General features: G+C 38.3%; 2 protein-coding genes across 2 annotated transcripts; one reads left to right on the top strand and one right to left on the bottom strand.

Moving 5' to 3' along the window:
- Nucleotides 1-6,768: 6,768 nt before the first annotated feature.
- LOC308089062 (heat shock 70 kDa protein 12A-like) lies at nt 6,769-9,768 on the bottom strand. The gene is made up of 4 exons (XM_080433638.1): nt 9,357-9,768; nt 8,961-9,185; nt 8,658-8,829; nt 6,769-8,398 (listed from the first exon to the last, which is right to left on the bottom strand). The coding sequence occupies exons 1-4, from the start codon at nt 9,636-9,638 to the stop codon at nt 7,371-7,373; spliced, it is 1,707 nt and encodes a 568-aa protein (XP_080289764.1). The 5' UTR covers nt 9,639-9,768; the 3' UTR covers nt 6,769-7,370.
- On the top strand, nt 9,736-15,604 carry LOC308089171 (uncharacterized protein). The gene is made up of 11 exons (XM_080433735.1): nt 9,736-9,844; nt 10,214-10,308; nt 12,413-12,451; nt 12,568-12,615; nt 13,508-13,549; nt 13,668-13,715; nt 14,001-14,048; nt 14,181-14,361; nt 14,499-14,600; nt 14,684-14,761; nt 14,965-15,604. Exons 1-11 carry the CDS (start codon nt 9,833-9,835, stop codon nt 15,184-15,186), a joined length of 915 nt encoding a protein of 304 aa, XP_080289861.1. The 5' UTR covers nt 9,736-9,832; the 3' UTR covers nt 15,187-15,604.
- The last annotated feature ends 3,217 nt before the right edge of the window (nt 15,605-18,821 follow it).

The raw sequence follows: 18,821 nt of genomic DNA, 5'->3' as shown, positions 1-18,821 counted from the left end.
AGGTGTGTCATTTCAAACATGCACTACGTCACGGCTAAGCCGGACTTCACATGACGTGTCAGCCTGTGTATACCCATGTATGGACGAAAGGGACACAGACTTTTTTGGCTGGGGCCGGAGGACAAATGGCCCCTGCCCATGTATGGACGAAACAGATACCCATGTATGGACGAAAGGGGGACAGACTTTTTTGGCCGGGTATGGACGAAACAGATACAAAGCCTCATGTAAGCCCGACCCCTTGGGTCTGGCAACTATGCCTACCCCTAACCTCAAGAAATACTACGCGTAAGCCTAAGAATGCCAAATTGTGATCACCTCAACACGTCGTCTGGGACAGGGATTGAACCGGTGACCTCCAGACTCATAGGCTGCTTTTCTTCTCATTGAGCTAGAAATATGATAGCCCTCGTAGTGTCTGTTGATATATAAGTCTTTCCGTCAATGATGGACCAAGCCTCTGTTTTGCTAACTACTCTAGATCACTGGTTCCCTAACCATCTACCGTGAAAGTAGTCGATCTACAAGCTCAAAAAACGTTGCTATCTGAAAAGTTGTGAGATTGTCGATCGGCTATTTTCGCAATGAAGTATGTCATGCATTGAAAAAACATACTCTCAAATAAGCATTTCAGGTTATCTTTAACAATTGCACATGCATTGATTGACACAATCATGTGTACAATGCAACTTAAATGAAGTCTGCATCAAGTGAGGCTTGAACTGGCGACTATGAGGTTGTAAGGCACACGCTTAAGCGAGAAGCCATTGGACCAACAGACCTGATCCAGTGAAAAAGGAGGTCAGACTGATGATATCGTTTCACGCAAATAGCAAAACAATCCTGGGTTTAAGTGTTCTTCAAACTGCTAAAAATTTAAGAAAATCTAAGGGCGGAGCTTAGCCTACTGGTCAAAGTGATACATGTGTTCCTCATGTGTCAAGGCACAAGTGTAAGTGTTACAGGTCCCAGATTTGAGACCCATATACAGATAAGGCTTGCTGCTGGAAAGCCCTGTTAAAACAGGAATAAAAGAATGAAGACACAATGAGACGATCTTTCTCCAGTTAGCAGAATCCCAGGCATATTTATTAATTCACAGCCTGTATTACTTTTCTCTTTATACCATGTCATTTTCTTCTTCTCATCAATAAACTTTTACATATAGTCACAATATTCTTTCTTTTCTCACAATATTATTTCTTTTCATTTCGTCACATTTTGTTATAATAACCACATTTCTTTAGTTACTTTTATCACTTTGCATCTGTTTGAACCAAAACACAAAAATGCAAGGAATGTCCCTTTAAATGTCTGTCATAGACAGAAGTGCCCACTGTGTGGACATAACTAGCATCTTGCTATAAACATCAGATTCTAAGCATCAGGTAAGTATTTGTAGTCCATGACTGAGTTAAAATAAACAGGCTCTGGAAAAACGTTTTTAGCTTGAGTGCTTAAAGTGCATTAAAATACCAATTTTTTTTAGGGACAAATCGAAATTTATCTAGGGGTACCCCTGGAGGAAATGTACGCGCCATGATATAAAATGACATGACCCTCCCTCTGAATGGAAAAAAAAAATCTATGACCCTCCCCAAGTGATAAAAAAAAAGGATTAACCCTCCCCTAAAAAATAACAATGACATTTACCTCAGTAAAATTATGCCTCTTAACCCTAACCTTATTCCTAACCTTAAAATCAGTAAAAGTAAAATTTTATCTGAGAAAATAAATTGACCGCAAAAAGTAGCGTTGGATCGCGAAAATCATTGTCCCGGATCCATGGAGTGCAAAGAATGAGCGTCTGATGATTAACACAGTAGCCACAAGCTGGGGAACATTTGGGAGAAGAAGCAGAAAGGAGGGGAAGTAGTGGGGAGGAAGAAAACAAGAAGAAAGAAGGGAAAGGAATGCAATTCTAACTCAGCTCTGTCACTTTGCTTGACTCCATTATTCTTACAGATCGTTTTGGTAGGAACAAGTCAATAGGCTACAGCTGTAGAAATATTGTCCTATTAGGCTATTACAAAATATACACCCTATCTCTCAAGCACACTGTACACATAATATAGGCCCCACCAAGCCTAGATTAGTTTTATTTATTTATTAAGAATTGAAAAATATATATTTGTGTATTTTTTTATAGAACACATCATCATCATCTGTTTTTACGTCTGGAGACCCCTGTCCAGGAGAGGCTTCAGACGCGCCTCCTCAGGAGATTTGGCTCAGACCTGAACCCATTTCATTTGGCGTTAAGAACCTGTTGCGTTAAGAACCCGTCAGGGTGCAAAACCACTTTAAAAGAAACACGTACAGCTGAGATTAATAAACTGTTTGATTAGAGTCAGCTAGAGCAGGGGTTTTCAACTGATTGTGAACCAGGGACCACCACCCTGACTAAGACTCAACCTGGGGACCAATGGGAGGGGATATGGGCTACGCTTAGTGTTTTTGGTAACACTATGCATCCCAGGTCTATAATACATTGTGTTCAGCTTATAACTCTGTATGATTAGAGTTAGAAGAACTAAAATACTTATAACCCTTTATAACACTGTTTCTCAACCAATTGTCCATAGACACATGTTCTTACACATGTAAATAATGACTGTTAAGGGCTTTATATAATTCATTGCACGATACTACGCGCAACACAATTAATCAAGCCATCAATTAACAGTCATTATTTAACTGAAATATAATGCTAGTGAGCAGAGCGTTTTTGAGTGTTTGAGTGTTTTTGAGAAACTTCTTTATTAAACTCATGTTAACTGATGAGTGAGCAGACACATACTATTATTACTTCTTGAGATTCCACTTCCCCTTTCTGTAGAAGTTCCAGTAACTGCTAGCACATTTCTGAATAATGATGACTCGACCAGGCCACACTTTATTTTATTTATTTATTTAACAGGGACAATGCACATTGATCAACATGTCAGTTATTCACGTCCATGTAAATGAGCCAGAGTTAGCCAGAGTTGGCTAATTTTCATCTGTAGTCCCTGAGCAGGCTATTAAAAAAGTGGTATAGTTATCCATACAAAAAGAGACATTGTCAACAATACAAAACAAGTAGACATAGCACAGAAGACAAAACAAATACAGTAAAATATGAGAAGGCAGTGATTAATGGAGCCGAAATTTACTCATGATTACAAATTTGGTTAGCTTTAAGCCATCTTTTAAGGTTGAATTTGAAAGTTAGATAGTTGGTGGTCTCTCTTACTTCGGTAGGAAGACTGTTCCAGTGATGGGAGGCTCTAACAGAGAAGACTGTTTTACCAAACACACTCTGTCTGAATGGTACCTCACAGTCTCCTCTGGTAGTTGCCCTTGTTGTTCTGTCACCACTTTCTCTTCGCTCTATGAACTGTTTTAGTGGTGGAGGTGCAAGCCCATTTAAAACCTTAAAAATGAGACAAGCATCTGCAAAATGTTTAAAGGCATCAAAATTAAATAAATTATACTTTTGAACTATACGGCAATGGTGGTAACGGTTGGGTTTTTGATCAAGTGTTTTTAATGTCTGTTTGTAAAGTGATTCTATGGGTTTGAGAGTTGTTAGATTTGTCTGTGACCAGGTTGTGAAGCAGTATGTGATGTGTGAGAAAATCATAGCATGCATGAAGAGTTTGGCTGCGTCTGTTGTTAGATATGGTCTATCTCTCCTTGAGATTCCACTTCCCCTTTCTGTAGAAGTTCCAGTAACTGCTAGCACATTTCTTAATAATGATGACTCGACCAGGCCACACTTCCACTTCTTGAGATTCCACTTCCCCTTTCTGTAGAAGTTCCAGTAACTGCTAGCACATTTCTTGAGATTACAATTCCCCTTTCTGTGGACGTTCCAGTAACTGCTGTCAACAACATTGATGTGTCATCTTAGGTCACCAGGTCATTGAGTGAACTGTTTCTCAACTAGTGGTCCATGACATGATCACGGGTGGTCCGTCCATGTTTGTCTCTTCTTGGCTATATGTGGAGTCTCATGTCATTTTCTGGCTCGAACCTTGCCCTGTACATAATGTGCCTACTCTGTCCGGAATTCAAAATTTACTTGAGTAAAAGTACAAAAGTATTGGTATCAAAATGTACGTAAAGTACCAAAAGTAAAAGTACTAAAATGTTTGAAAATAGCAGATCTACAAGCTCACAACGCGTGAGCTTGTAGATCGGCTATTTTCAAATAGCCTAGGTATAAAATAAGGCTAAAGTGGTTAATGTATGTTTTATAATGTAAAAATGTATATCTGCAAAGTAACTAGTAACTAAAGTTTTCAAATAATTGTATTGGAGTAAAAGTACAAGATTTGCCTCCGAGATGTAGTGGAGTAGAAGTAAAAGTTTAGACAATTGGAAATACTCCAGTAAAGAAAAATTACCTCAAAATTGTACTTAAGTACAGTACTTGAGTAAATGTACTTAGTTACTGTACACCACTGATGGTACGGTATGTATAACATACTGTACATGGGCATGCGTGCACATGCAACAGCCACCCATGTGAATGGCAACGAGCCAACGACCTGCACAATACTGTCAGCACAGCACTTAAGTCACATTTCTTTGACATAAGACTTTTAGAGGTATTTTAACTCCAGTTGGTTGCCGAGCTCTGGTCCATGTTAGAGTTCTCCTCCTAACGCCATGGACCAGAGCTAGTTGCCTCCCTCTCTCTCTCTCTATCTCTCTCTCTGCGTGCAGGAGATTACTCTTATTGAGAATAAAACACCATGCTATCTACTAGCTAATGCCCCAATGCAAATTCATTCATATTAATCGTTTTGTTTTTAATTTGGCTGTCGTATTTTGCATGATGTCCTAGTTATTTGTATTTGTGAAATAGCCTTATTTAGGCTATATTATTATTAATAAATAATAGGCTATGGGGGGGGGGGGGGGCACCAGGTAAAATCCTGCATATAGGGCACCAAATTGCTCAGGGCCGGCACTGTCCACAGGTGTTGGTAATCAAATAAATCAGTTATGATGCTTAATTCACAATGATGGAAATGATGTTGCATTCAATACTGGATTCAAAGAATGACACTGAATGAATGCATATGACATCCACCAACTGGACCAATCTCCACAGGCGTTGGTAATTAAATGAATCACTTTTGCACAGACTTTATCTGGTCTCCGCCAGGTCAGGTACGTCATTCTGGCCTCCTGGTGGCGCTATAATAGGCCAATGTGAAAAGGGTGCCATTTATTCTTAGGTCTTTCACGGCAATCAGACAATGCATTCATGATTTGAATTCCAAAAATGTGTTTTGCTAAACTAGACCTGCTGGTGGCGCTATAACAGGCCAATGTGAACAGGGTGGCATTTCTTCCTCGGCCTAGTGGGAATGTGCGTGTGAAATTTCACGGAAATCGCAAGCTGTGTGCATAGTTTGAGGCTTTTTGTTCAAAACGGACCAATCCTGCAAACTTTGGAAGCCAACCATAGGCAATGAGGATGGAATATGGGTAATCGGACAGATCCGTGTTGATCACATGACTATAGAGATACTGTGTACCGATTTGCATGACGTTTGGATAAAATCTGTAGGAGTAATGTAAAAAAAAATGGGTTTTGCACAAATTGGCCTCCTGGTGGCGCTATAACAGGCCCATGTGAAAAAATGTGGGGCAGAGGTTCTGAATTGGCATCCAGGGAGTGTGTGTGCAGAGTTTTGGAGCGACCGGGCCAACGGTGCCTGAGATTAGCTGCTAACACACAGACAGGACGGACACACGGACACACACACGGACGGACGGACGGACACCAGATGCAGTGTTGTCCTCGCGATTTCAGAATGTTGTTTTATGCCTATGAAAACAGCTTGTAAATCAACACAATTAGTTGATAGTAAGGCTAGTAAGACTGTCAAATTATCAGATTTTCAATCATAACAGACCAGGATTGAAAAATATGTGATTTGACCAATATTACAACTATTTCATTATGAGTAGTTTTCAGTGGCAAAGTATTCTGTCTGTGGGATTTATGCTAGTTGAAATAAGGTTATATTCTGGGCCAGAGTTGTCTAATTTGACTTGATCTGGCCTCAATCGGACTCTCTCTGATTCATCCAGGACGTCCATTTTCGTGGTCAGGAATTATTTTGGTTGAAATCAGGTGATATTCTGGGCCAAATCTGACTAGTCTTGGTTTGACTGGATCTAGCCCCAATCGAGACGTCACTGATTCGTCCGGGTCCTAACTGTGCTTGCTGGGTCCTCTTGTTGTCAGTCCGTCCACTGAATGTTGTATGGACTTTGTTTTCTCCCAGCACCACCAGTAGGCTCTGCTTTCCCTGAGGGTTCTGTTACCCCTGGAGGGGTTTGTTATAGATGTATATCACCCTGCTCTTAAATGTTTGTCTGCTAATGTGCTGAGCAGGGATTAATGAATAGCAGAGTCTGAACGTCAAGATCAAATATGATATTCACACTTGTATTTACATTTTATAAATAAAATAGTCTCAAGCTATAATTGGTCTCAATCTATGAGTTATCTGACTGAACTAACATAATGAGACTCATCTAGTATTCGTTTTAGATTATTACTAATATTATGGATTCTCCCACTTGCTGGAGTTATAAGTTAACACAGTATGAAGGATGACAAATTGCCAACACAAAGTTTCATAAGTTACATATTGGCCCAAAATATTTAACTAATAATTCTCATGGGACTGTGGTTGTAAAATTTGTCAGATGTTACATCACTGTATTTAGTGTTCACTTAAGTAAACAGCGAGTCATATGCAAAGCCAATCACATTTATTTATTAGTCAGTTACAGTAGGCTACAAATCAAATACAAAGAAGATAAACAATGTAATCCAAACCAAGAAAAGACTGCATAATTTTTTTACATAATTGTACATAATTTGATCATTAATATATTGTAATAATAATGAATAATAAGTCATACAATTTAGCAATAGAACAACCTCATTTTTCACATTGCGTACAAAATGTGTATGATTGCTCTTAAACATTAAATACAAAGTTACATTACATTATGATTGATATGAAGAATTATAGATATACAACTCAACCTAATAAACCAAATGCAACCCTTTAAAGAATATCAGAAGAATAATTATTTTTTAAAGGTAAACCAAAAACAAAATTTTCCCAGTATACTGTGGCTAATACAGTATGTGTGGACAACCTGTATTAATCTCTTAACTATTTGATCATGAAGAAAGAATAATTTCTTTGCACTCTACCACTCTACTTAATCTACAATTTATCCTGTCATTTTTGGACTAGGGTTTATGCCACATTAAGTCGCTTTGGATAAGATGGTCTGCAAATAATTAGTCTTACTAATCTAGTCTTAGTCTTACTAGTCTAGTATTTTCATTTGCTCAAAAAGTCAATTTTGACTGAGTTAGTTGACTTGGAATCCACATCAGTGGCCGTGGCTGTTATTTCTGTGAAGCCAAATTTGACTTGAAACTGGATTTCACGTCCCAACCCACCTGTAGTATTTGGCATCTCAACGACAAACGAGTTAAGATCTTCTATTCCCCACTCATCCACATATTGAGGATTCTTCCTTTCTGTGCGATAAAAGCCAAAACATGCTGATGTCTGGTTTCTATCTGTTGGTTTGAAGATGTGGTCCCTGGTTTTATCCCAACCCACATCTTCATCTATTGTCACCAGTGTTAAGAAAATATCACGACACCATTCGCCCTCTTCGTTGGAGTACAACTTATCAGCCTTATGCTTTGAAACATCAAACCTGTTAGAGACAGCAATGCCATAAGTAAAGGCACTTTTTCGTGATGCCACTACCTCAGGGGTTCTTCCAAACATGACAGCTCCCTTCAAAATTGCCTGCTGGGCCATCAAAGGGCACAGTACTTTGCACTGAGCACCAAACTGCTTGGTAATGTGTGCGCGCAGAATCTTACTTGAGGCATAACCCCCCACTAACACAAGGTACTCAATGCTGAAATCCTTTACCAAGATTTCTTTGATACTTTTAGTGATGCCACTCAGACTTTCATCAAAGAAAGATCTCAGCCTCGCCTTTGAGAGTTTGATCAACCCCTCGTCCCAGGTTACACCTTGCACTGTCTTAAAGTAATTCTCCATTGGTTGCCTTTTCTGAGCTAATGCTGCTAAGTTAAATGGGCAGGAGATGTCTACATCATCATCCACACATTTAAGAACAGAGAAGTTATACATCAGCTTTTGAAGCTCACTGGGATATGCTGTTTCATACTCATTCCAGAGATCATCAGAGAAGATTTCCTTGAGGAAACATTTGAACTTTTTGTTAACATTCTCCCCTCCCAGACCGTTACCAGAGGCCTTATGCAGCTCTTTCAGGGCTCCTCCATCCAATACTTCATGCACTGTGATGTCAATGGTACCACCTGTAAGACAACGATGCTAGGCTTTAAAATATGAAAGCAAGAATGGACAACAGAGAAATAATATAGTTAAGTTGCACAACAACAGCACAACTATAGCAAGATATCTCCCAGTTGGACTAGTTACATCATGACGAGTTTAGTTGTCAAACCTCTACCAATGTGTCATTGCGCGTTAATGACTAAATTGTGAGAAAAGGGGAATAAAAAACGTCAAAAAACAACAATAAAAAAACAACATAAATATCACAGCACAACATACCTCCACAATCAACAACAATGTATTGTGTTCCAGGATTTTGTTGTAGGGTAGCATGTCCTGAGTTCTCATCAATAAAACCATCAGAGGGAAGCTGCTTACACCAGATTGAGGCTGCCTCTGGTTCCAATGCGATGACCAACTTGTTCGATTGACTTTCTGTCACAATGCCAGCCTGACAAAAAAGAAAGAAAGAAAGAAAAAAGAAAGAAATAAGGAACATTATTTAAATTCACACATTTACATTTTTAGAAAATATCCTGTAGATAATTTTTATAATGTCATCATGTAACAACGTGGAATTACCTCAGTTGCTGCTTTTCTCATGAACTGTTTTGCAGAAGCATCCCAAATAGCAGGAACAGTCAGAACCCAGGTGAAGTCAGAGGCAGTGAAGGTTCGTCCTCCTACGTTTTCAGCAACGGTGTTCAGTGCATGGTCCTTCAGGTAGCGTAGACTTTCTGTGAAGACTTTCAGGGCTCTAATTTTTCTGCCATTTACGGCTGTAATCATTAGATCCTCATTGAGTTTCTATTGAAAATGTAAAATGGATGTTGTTAATAAATTAATAAAGATTTATATATATATATATATATATATATATATATATATATATATATATATATATATTATATATATATATATATATATATATAAGAAATGTCTATCCTAATAAATTACACATCAATATCATAGATTTACTTTTCCGTAGAGTTCCATCTTGAAGTTTTCAAAGAGAAGTGTTTTCTTGGCTTTTTCATTTCCCTTTTTGGTGTATTCCATTTTAGCATCATAACCAAATTTGAGGAATTCCTCATTTTCATCAAATAGAACACATGTAGGTGTCTTCGGAGTGCTTACATCATGTTCTTTTCCCCATTGTGGAACAATGGGATCTATGTTAGCTTCTCTACCTTTGATACTAAAGGCGTATCCACTGTAAGCTGTACCGAAATCTATTGCTATTATAAACATATCCCCCATATTGGAAACCAGAAGAAAGCTAGTCCAAGTCAACAACGCTGAAATGACAGATGGCAAATATCCCAGTTTTTATAACATGAGCATCCTGTGGTATGTCACTAAGCCCCACCCTTTGGTAGGCCTATTTGTACCGTGTACCCTGGTGCAGGTGTCGACACAAATCAGATCTGGGGCAAAACAAGATAAGAGAAGACATGAGCAAAAAGGTAAGCACTGAAAATGCAAACTTTTATTCATGTTTCTCTGATGGATGACGTAATAACATAGCTAATTGAAAGGCAAGTTGGTCGAAAAAGAAAAATATGTCACAGTGCTGTTTAAGACTAGGAAATAAAAGTAAAATGTATATGCTAAGCAACATGATGACCAAAGATTTATCCAGGAAGGAAGAAATTAATTCACTTCCCATTAAACATGTTGATAATACAGTAGCCTCTTGTTTGAATAGAAATAGGGTCATATATGGTCATATATTCATATATTTTATCACTATAAGCATTTTTGTTCTTTTATTTGGTCAGACAGCATAAGGTTTCAATAAATAATAGGCTACTAAAAATGTTCAACACCTACAGCATCAGTCTGATGGCACCTCCGGAAATAAAAGTTCGCTGCCAAACAATCAGAAACAAAGAAATCTCGACTCCACCCAGCATCATGATCATACACAGTAAGTAATATTGAGAATCACTCAAATAAGAACTCTTATTAAACATAACATCCAGCACACAGTTCCTAATTTTAAGGCCTATAGGCTCTACTGTAAATTGTCTATAGCCTACAGTATATCTGATACCATATCCTCTTTTTCCTAACTTCACTGGATTCAGAGCACACATTCACCTGATAACAAACATAATAGTTTGCACACTGCTCTGAATTTTTGACTCAAATGTGCAAATGTATGACATGAGCAAGCATGTTATTTATGGGAGTGGGACTGCCAATTTAAACATTTTAATAATGCAAACTGATTCATACTTTTAACACAGTGATTATCCGAAGGAACAACATACACCAGTCCAAGCGCGATCTGTAGCGTCACATTAAACTCTTCAGTGAAACATCGAGCCTATATGAACGCTGAAGCCACTGTCTAATTACGTGACTATCTCCATTGTCCAAAACACATGGATATCTCTTGAAAAAACAATAGTATTATTATTCATAATAATAATATTCACATTATTGTCTGAGCGTAAAGCTCTCATTCTATCAGCTGTCCACGTCGCTGACAAACGCGTCTCCTCTCCTCCTCCGTGTCAGTGCAACAACAAGGGAACACATCGCTATGTTCCACAAATGTGCTCATTCCTGCTCTACTCCTGCGCTAAATATCTGATCTACAAGTCGCTGCCTGACGAGCCTTATGCTTGTAGATCAGATCTGTTGGCACAGCATTAGAAAACAGCGCGATCTGTAGCGAACACATCGGTATGCTTCACACATGTGCTCAACCTGCGCAAAATATCTGATCTTCAAGCATAAAACCGTTGCTGCGTGACGAGCTGTATGCTTGTAGATCCTATCTTTTTCCACCGCTTTGCTGTGAAGTGGGTTGCCACATTTTGCGAGAGAAATAAGCAGTCAGGTCTGTGAAAATGTTACTGCATGCGTCGTTGTGCCCTGAGAAAACAGTGCATGAATGGGGCATAGCCGAGGCTAATTTGCAACCCCAGTCCCTAGTTAGACCTTTCTATATAAATATTTACCTAATAAAAAATCATTTACAAAAGGACATGCATGAAGCTCTAATCTAAACAAGTATGAAAAGACATTTATATCTGCAAAGTAACTAGTACGTTTTCAAATAATTGTAGTGGAGTAAAAGTACAAGATTTGCCTCTGAGCTGTAGTGGAGTAGAACATTATTACTATTATAATGTAATTATATTTATTATAATAATAATAATAATAATAATAATAATAATAATAATAATAATAATAGTAATAATAATAATAATAATAATAATAATAATAATAGAAAGACGTGAAAAACAAGCCCAAAGTCGCTTATAATAAAAAGACATGGCAACATACTCACTGCGCAGAAGAAAAAAAACGGAGATGATTTGAAAATAGTTAGGAAAAGTCATGAAAGGGGAACTTTCTCAGAGCTTCATCATGAGAGAAGATAATCCACTTTAAATTCTCAAAATTGGTCAGATTGATGGCTTAGTCACGCGAGTGTTAACCATATCAAACACTTAAAGGAGTAGTTCACCGAAAAAATTACTTATTTTCTATCAATTGCACACCCCATAAAGCCTTGAATTCATCGATGCTTTTTTGTTTTTGTTGCATTCCTAAGCTAATAATTTGATTCCCGTCTCCTACCGGCTAATGTATCAGGTAGGAGACACAAAATAGACTCTTTGTGTCTCCTACCAGAAATACACCCGGTCATCAAATTATTAGCTTAGGAATGCCACACAAACTAAAATAAATCCATGAATTCAAGGCTTCATGGGGTGTGCAATTGATGGAAAATAAGTATTTTTTTTGGGTGAACTACTCCTTTAAGCATTGAGAATAACTCAATTTATGATTATAAGAAAAATGTCTGATTTGATATCCTCTTTATCCCAACTTCACTGTAAAGCTTGTTACTTGATGTTTTGGTACATTTCTCTTTTACTTCACAACATTATATGAAAACTAAAGGATTAATAATGATACATGTGAACTGATACCATGGGTGATGGATACAACCCGTTCAGTGGTCTCGGCCTGGGCTAACGTTTCTCACTTTGGTTCTCTTTCTATTCCATAAGCCATTCCATAACATCTTCGCATACTGGAGCCTACTACAAGTAAGATTCTGACTCAAATGTGCAAATGTATGACATGAGCAAGCATGTTATTTATGGGAGTGGGACTGCTAATTAAAACATTTTAATAATGCAAACTGATTCATACTTTTACACAGTGATTATACGAAGGAACAACATACACCAGTCCAACGTAATCCGGAAAGGTAGCTACTGTACATTATTCTATATTTGCTGTATGTTCGGAGTCAGTGTGCAAGGTGGGGATGTGTTACAGATTGTAAAAGTCCGTTTCTTTTGCATACAAAAATAATTTGTATGCGAAAATACGGACTTAGGTGGGCAAGGTCCTAAAAATTACTCAGTCAAGTAATCTTAGTTAAACATGACGATCCAGCATACTGTAAGATTTACAATGTAAATGCAGGAATCTTGTATCTAATTTTAAAAAGTAGCCTATTATAGGCCTACATAGTCTATATGTCTGATACCATTATATCCTCTTTTTCCCAACTTCACTGGATTCAGAGCCTATTAACCATATCAAACACTTAAGCATTGAGAATAACTCAATTTCTGATACCATAATATCCTCTTTATCCCAACACACCATTCAACCCAAAGGTAAAGCTTGTTACTTGATGTTTTGGAACATTTCTCTTTTACTTCACAACATTATATGAAAACTAAAGGATTAATAATGATACATGTGAACTGATGCCATGGGTGATGGATACAAACTGTTCAGTGGTCTTGGCCTGGGCTAACGTGTCTCACTTTGGTTCTCTTTCTATTCCGTAAGCCTAACATTTTCGCATACTGTAGGCCTACTCTAAGGGGGGTACAAAATCATGGGATAAAAAATAAATAAAATAAAAATACCCAGAGGCCCCCCCCCCCCTCCCTTAGGTCCAAGTCCAATGTAATCCGGAAAGGTAGCGACTGTACATTCTTCTATATTTGCTCTATGTTCAGAGCGTCTATGATATTGGTTACCATATTTGTCACACTTGTAAGATGCACAATACAGACTGGCACACATTTATTTTAAAAAGACCATTTAAACTGAATTCTTTATCTCTGTTATGCACTTACCAGCTGTGGCAGGTGTGAACTGAATGTGCAAGAACATAAAAAAAGGTGAGCTCAAAATCTGCATTCAGATCTGCAAACATTAATATGCAGTATTTAATTGTTAGAAATCATTATTTCTGGTCTGAAGTGTTTTATAATCATTACCAATATGTATGTGATACAGTATAGCTGAGATGGACGAACATTACAAAGCACTACTAAACAAGGAAAGGTAAATATTCTTCCAAATATGTACGTATAAGCAACATAAATAAGTGCACTATGAATTCAAGATGTGAAAATAACTTTACACACTTACAATTAAATAACCATGTGCTGAATACAGTTCAGTTAATTGCTGTCATCTATTTTAATTGATGTCTAATTATTTTCTGAATTGAAAATCCTATCAGATCACCTTGAACACAAAAGACACACAACATGGATAATACAATAATTAATGAACTTGTTGATCAAGGAGTTAAGCATTTTCACATGAAGAATTTTCCTCCCTCAGAACTGCATTGAAAGAACGTGACAAAGAATTTGACTCATTCAAAAGCAGGTTCGTAAAATTATTTTGAAAAAATATTATGTAATTTTACATACATTTCGTGTATGCACAAAAGCAATTGCAAATGAAAAGGTTGTTATACTGTACAACATGAAAATCTTAATTTATTTTTATCTTATGAAGAATGGCAACCGATCTAAAGAATGAATTAAAGACAGGAGATTGTGAGAGCATGGACAGTCCTGTTAGCAACACACAACTGACAGCCATGTATGATGAAGTGAACTTCATCAAGTGGCCTAAAATCAAGGGTGATTTGAAAACAAAGGAGGAAGACAAAGAGCGGACAGATAAGTTGATTCGGGTATGTATACATGTGATGACTGAAAGTTGTGCTGTTACTGATTTACTATGTTCTGCAGTCTCCTTATTCAATTCTTAGCTTCATTTACTAAATCCATGCATCCTCTAACACCCAATGCTTTTATGATCATATTATAGGGAATGTTTGACGCTTCAAGAAAGGATATGGATGAAAAGAAGAAGCAATTAGAGGAAATGTTTGCATTCCATAAGTACAGCATGTCACCATCACCCAAGGATGTATGATGACATAATTAATTACAAAGAAATACCACATTTAATCTTGTACTTGTACAGTTTTGTAAATTTTTGTTCTTATACAGGTAACCGTGTACACAAAATTGGCTACCCAAAATCTACAAATGGCTGTATACCACAGCAGCAAAAAAGAGGTTGTTAAGGTATGGTTGATGTACATCGAAGTTCTGTGCACCACAAAAGTATAGCATACTACATGAAGCTTAGGTATAGAGGCTATTCAGGACAAGAGAGGAAACAGTAGTGTAACATGCTTGCTTTAGGGTGGGTTGTGGTTTTATGGATCACTGAATGAAATTAACCATTCAAAATCTTAGTTTTCAATTGTCCACATTGTCTCATAAAGGTTCCGTTCCTGAAATACCAGGACGACATCCCTGAAGAGGTAGCGAAGACTTTCAGAGACCTGGCTGCAGAATGCTACTGGTTGGGTTGTTTGATGGCTTTAAACAATCCTCCACTTCACCCTGACTGGAACAGTCTTAAACCTGGACCTGACGCTTGGAATCTCTTCCCACCTAAGCTCACTTCCATCATGGAAATGGACATTGAGTTAATGGAGCAATGAGTTAAAACATGTCTGGTTTTAAATTAGGGTTACTAAATGAATGGGATGAATTGATTCAAGATTAAAAATTCAAGTGGTTTTATTTGTCACTAACCTGTACAAGCAGCGAAAGGTTGTTGGGACTTATCTCGCAGATTCTGCTACATGTAACAAAAAATATATGTTAAAGAAAAAAAGGAATATAGTGACTGTAATTATATAAAAAAATATATAATAATTTACAAATATACATACTAATTGTATTGATAAATATTTGTGGTGTATAAAATTTTGATCACTAAAACCTACAGGTTGTATTAATAGTTTTTTATGTTATGTTATGTTTTTATTTGTAGCTCAGTCTGTAGAGCACTTGCCTTTAAACTGCAAGGTTGGAAATAAAATAGGCGTGCATGTCCATGTATGCCTTTATAAAATGTTATATTTTCACAGGGATTATTTATTAGTGTGTTGGATATTGTTTTTGGAGTTGATACATGTGTCCAGATGCCTGTCAGATGGTCAGACAATGCTGCTCCGCATGTCTACGATGGAACAAACTGGTGTAGACAAATCCTACACGCCCACAGTTTCTTTGTCCTCCAGAAACGGATCTTGTGCTTTATGATATGCTTTTGTAGTGTTTGTGCAGTATATGCTTTGATCTGATGTTCCTTTTTATGGTCTTGAGTAATTGTTTGTGGTTGTATGTCATAATACGCATTGAGGCTAGACAATACACTCCATATTTGGGCATAGCTGCATTGGGAACTCCTTACAGTATATCAGTGATATTTGACTGGATCAGGCAGGGGGTCACAAAAACGTGACAACAGAAATTAACAAAATATTCTGGTTAACGGTTTGACCGTTTGTTGTGTGCTAGGTCCGATATAGGACACAACAATGAACATATGTCCATTATGGTAACTTGTAACTTATTAGGGCTTGCTTCATATTGCATTTATGCATTTTCATATTTCATAGGAGTTGGGGAGCATTAAGCTACATGTTGCTGAATGCACAATACAATTCAGATTCGGATTCCATTTAATGTCACTTAGATGCCCTGTTTAGGTATACATACATGTGAAGAACTTAATGCCAAACAAACAATATTATGCCAAAACCCCTAAAGTAAAAAGAAAAGAACACAGACATTGTACCTCTCCTTACCCCCTATGACATTTTCTTTTAGAACCAGTGGTCTAGATTGCAAGCTCAAACTTGTTTTGGCATGTTGTTTTAAAGTTTTTTACTCTTCTGTTCTGTTACTAGCGTGTTTTGATGGGCTGTCATTCCTATATTGTACAATGGCAAATTCAGGGTTCTCTCACATTTGTACATGTGTAAATGTTCAGGATTTTGGTTATGGCTAGCAATGAAAGCCAAAGCAATCAACTACATCTCATGGAATGTTAAAGGTCTCTCAACAACCCAGTTAAGCATCTGAAAGGGTTCTTGAATGAAACTAGAAAGGGTTGTTTACTTGTTTTTGGAGGTCACTCAGTTGGCTTATTTCTCTCACGAGACTTGGCAACACTGACTCAGGCAACTCACAGTCACACAGCAACGAGAGGGAACCGTAATGTCTCAAATAAATCACCCTGTCATTCGTATTGATTCCCCGACCCTAAAATACGGAACTAAGTGCTTCCCGTATCAGTTCGATACGGGACGCGTCTTTTAGTTTGCAATTAAGGGACGATTCCGTACTTTACGGGACGGGTGGTAACCCTAGAGTTGACGTGTAGGGTGTTTGGGGAGCTTCTTGAGCAAGACCATAGCCAAAGTTGCAGACGACATGTACTGTGGCACAAACACTCTTGATGACCTTTTGGCCATCTGGAGAAGGGTAATGTTAGGCTTACAGCATAGTGGCTTTAATCTTTCCTCCACCAAGAACACCATAGCGCCTATACAAACTTCCATTCTAGGCTTGGTGTGGCGTCAACGTACCATCCGAGCCAGCCTCCGTGTGTCTGCCCTGGCTGCGTGCCCTCCCCCAAAGACTGTGACTGAAATGCGATCATTCATTGGGGCGTAAAAGGTGTACGCTTGCGTACTCAAAAACTGTGCTACCATACTTGCTCCACTTGATGACGTGGTTGCTGGGAGAAACTCAAATGGTGTAATCCAGTGGTCAGATGAGCTGCTGTGTGCTTTCAGTAACTCCCAGAATGTCTTATCCTTGACACACGCCGTTACAATGCCACTACCTGCTGACCAGCTATGGATTGTTACTGATGGTGCTGTCAGGGATCCAGCTACACTGCCAAACCTGTAAGGACACTGTAAAAATTGCAGGGTACTTTAGCGCTAAATTGCCTCAACCTCACAGGCTGCCCTGTAGCCATAGCAGCAGCTGGCTACAGGGTGCAGAGTTATGGGGGTCCGTATGTCACTTCATACAACAAAACAAACAGAAAACAAAACTCAAAACTAAAACAATTACGCTGTAATCCTGCCTTGTACTTCTACAACATTGTACTGTAAAGAGATGTAAAACAGCATGAGTACAGTCAAGGGCACCCAGTCCCCTCCCAGCACCCGGCACCCAGTCCCCTCCCCTCCCCTCCCAGTGACTTGTGGTGCTCCGTAAGGAAGTATACCAGGACCTTTACTGTTCCTGATACAGTATGTGAACGATATGTCTTCAGCTTGCGACTTCAAACTGTTCCTGTTCGCAGATGACTCGGCTCTGCTGGCCTCGGACAGGCACAGGCTGCAGGTTGAGAAAACTCTCAGCTCTGAACTCGACACGATCCGTATCTGGCTCTCCGACAACAAACTATCATTACACCTGGGTAAAACTGAATCCATCTGTGATGGTGGCCAACGGTGTCACATTTGACTTGCCAATTCTTGTTAAGAATAATGGCACTCTTGTACTTTTTAAGATCAATTCACATCAATCGCTCACAACAATAAAATATCAGGTGCACATTAAAGTGCGGAGTGCAAAAGATTTTATTATTTTACTGACTGATTTGGGTTTCACTCAACATGTGAGTGGCCCAACCCACGATCGTGGGCACACACTAGACCTGGTTATCACAAGGGGGCTCAATGTTAATATTTTATCAGTTATGAATGTTGCACTGTCGGATCATTTTTGTATTGAATTCACTGTGTGTCTACCAGTGCCTCTAGGCCAAAACGATCGCCTTGTGAAAAAGCGTTACCTCACTCCTGATGCGACTGAAAAATTTACAGAGCTTATAAATAATTTCCCCATCTACGCCCACCCCTTTTCCGTCGATGAACTTGTAATTACTTTCAATAATAAACTAAGATCAACACTAGACTCCATTGCACCTGTCAAACAAAAAAAGATTTCCTCTAAACAAAAACCACCATGGAAAAATGAACATGTAAATGAACAGAAAAGAAACTGCAGGAAAGCAGAACGCAGATGGAGAAAATCTAAACTTCAAGTCCATTATGAAATTTTCAAAGAGCAACAAACTAACTACAACAAGGCCATCAGAGAAGCCAGACGAGCCCATTTCTCAGACATCATCCAAAAAAAATCATGACAACCCAAAAATACTTTTTTCAACAATTGACAGCCTGATAAACCCCCATCCCATAAGTCCTAGTAATTTTCTCTCGCAGACGAAATGCAATGAATTTTCCGCTTATTTCAGAGACAA

The sequence above is a fragment of the Gymnoscopelus braueri genome, assembly GCF_963280865.1.
Source record: "Gymnoscopelus braueri genome assembly, chromosome: 1".
In the NCBI taxonomy this organism is placed as follows: domain Eukaryota; kingdom Metazoa; phylum Chordata; class Actinopteri; order Myctophiformes; family Myctophidae; genus Gymnoscopelus; species Gymnoscopelus braueri.
This window is presented reverse-complemented; position numbering and strand designations above follow the sequence as displayed.

Coding starts and splice junctions, on each gene's coding strand:
- LOC308089171 (XM_080433735.1), top strand. Junction 13,716..14,000: donor GCACTACTAAACAAGGAAAG/GTAAATATTCTT, acceptor TTCCTCCCTCAG/AACTGCATTGAAAGAACGTG. Junction 14,362..14,498: donor GGACAGATAAGTTGATTCGG/GTATGTATACAT, acceptor ATCATATTATAG/GGAATGTTTGACGCTTCAAG.
- LOC308089062 (XM_080433638.1), bottom strand. CDS start 9,638: ATGGGGGATATGTTTATAATAGCAATAGATTTCGGTACAGCTTACAGT. Junction 8,830..8,960: donor TGAGAAAAGCAGCAACTGAG/GTAATTCCACGT, acceptor CTTTTTTGTCAG/GCTGGCATTGTGACAGAAAG. Junction 8,399..8,657: donor CATTGTTGTTGATTGTGGAG/GTATGTTGTGCT, acceptor GTTGTCTTACAG/GTGGTACCATTGACATCACA.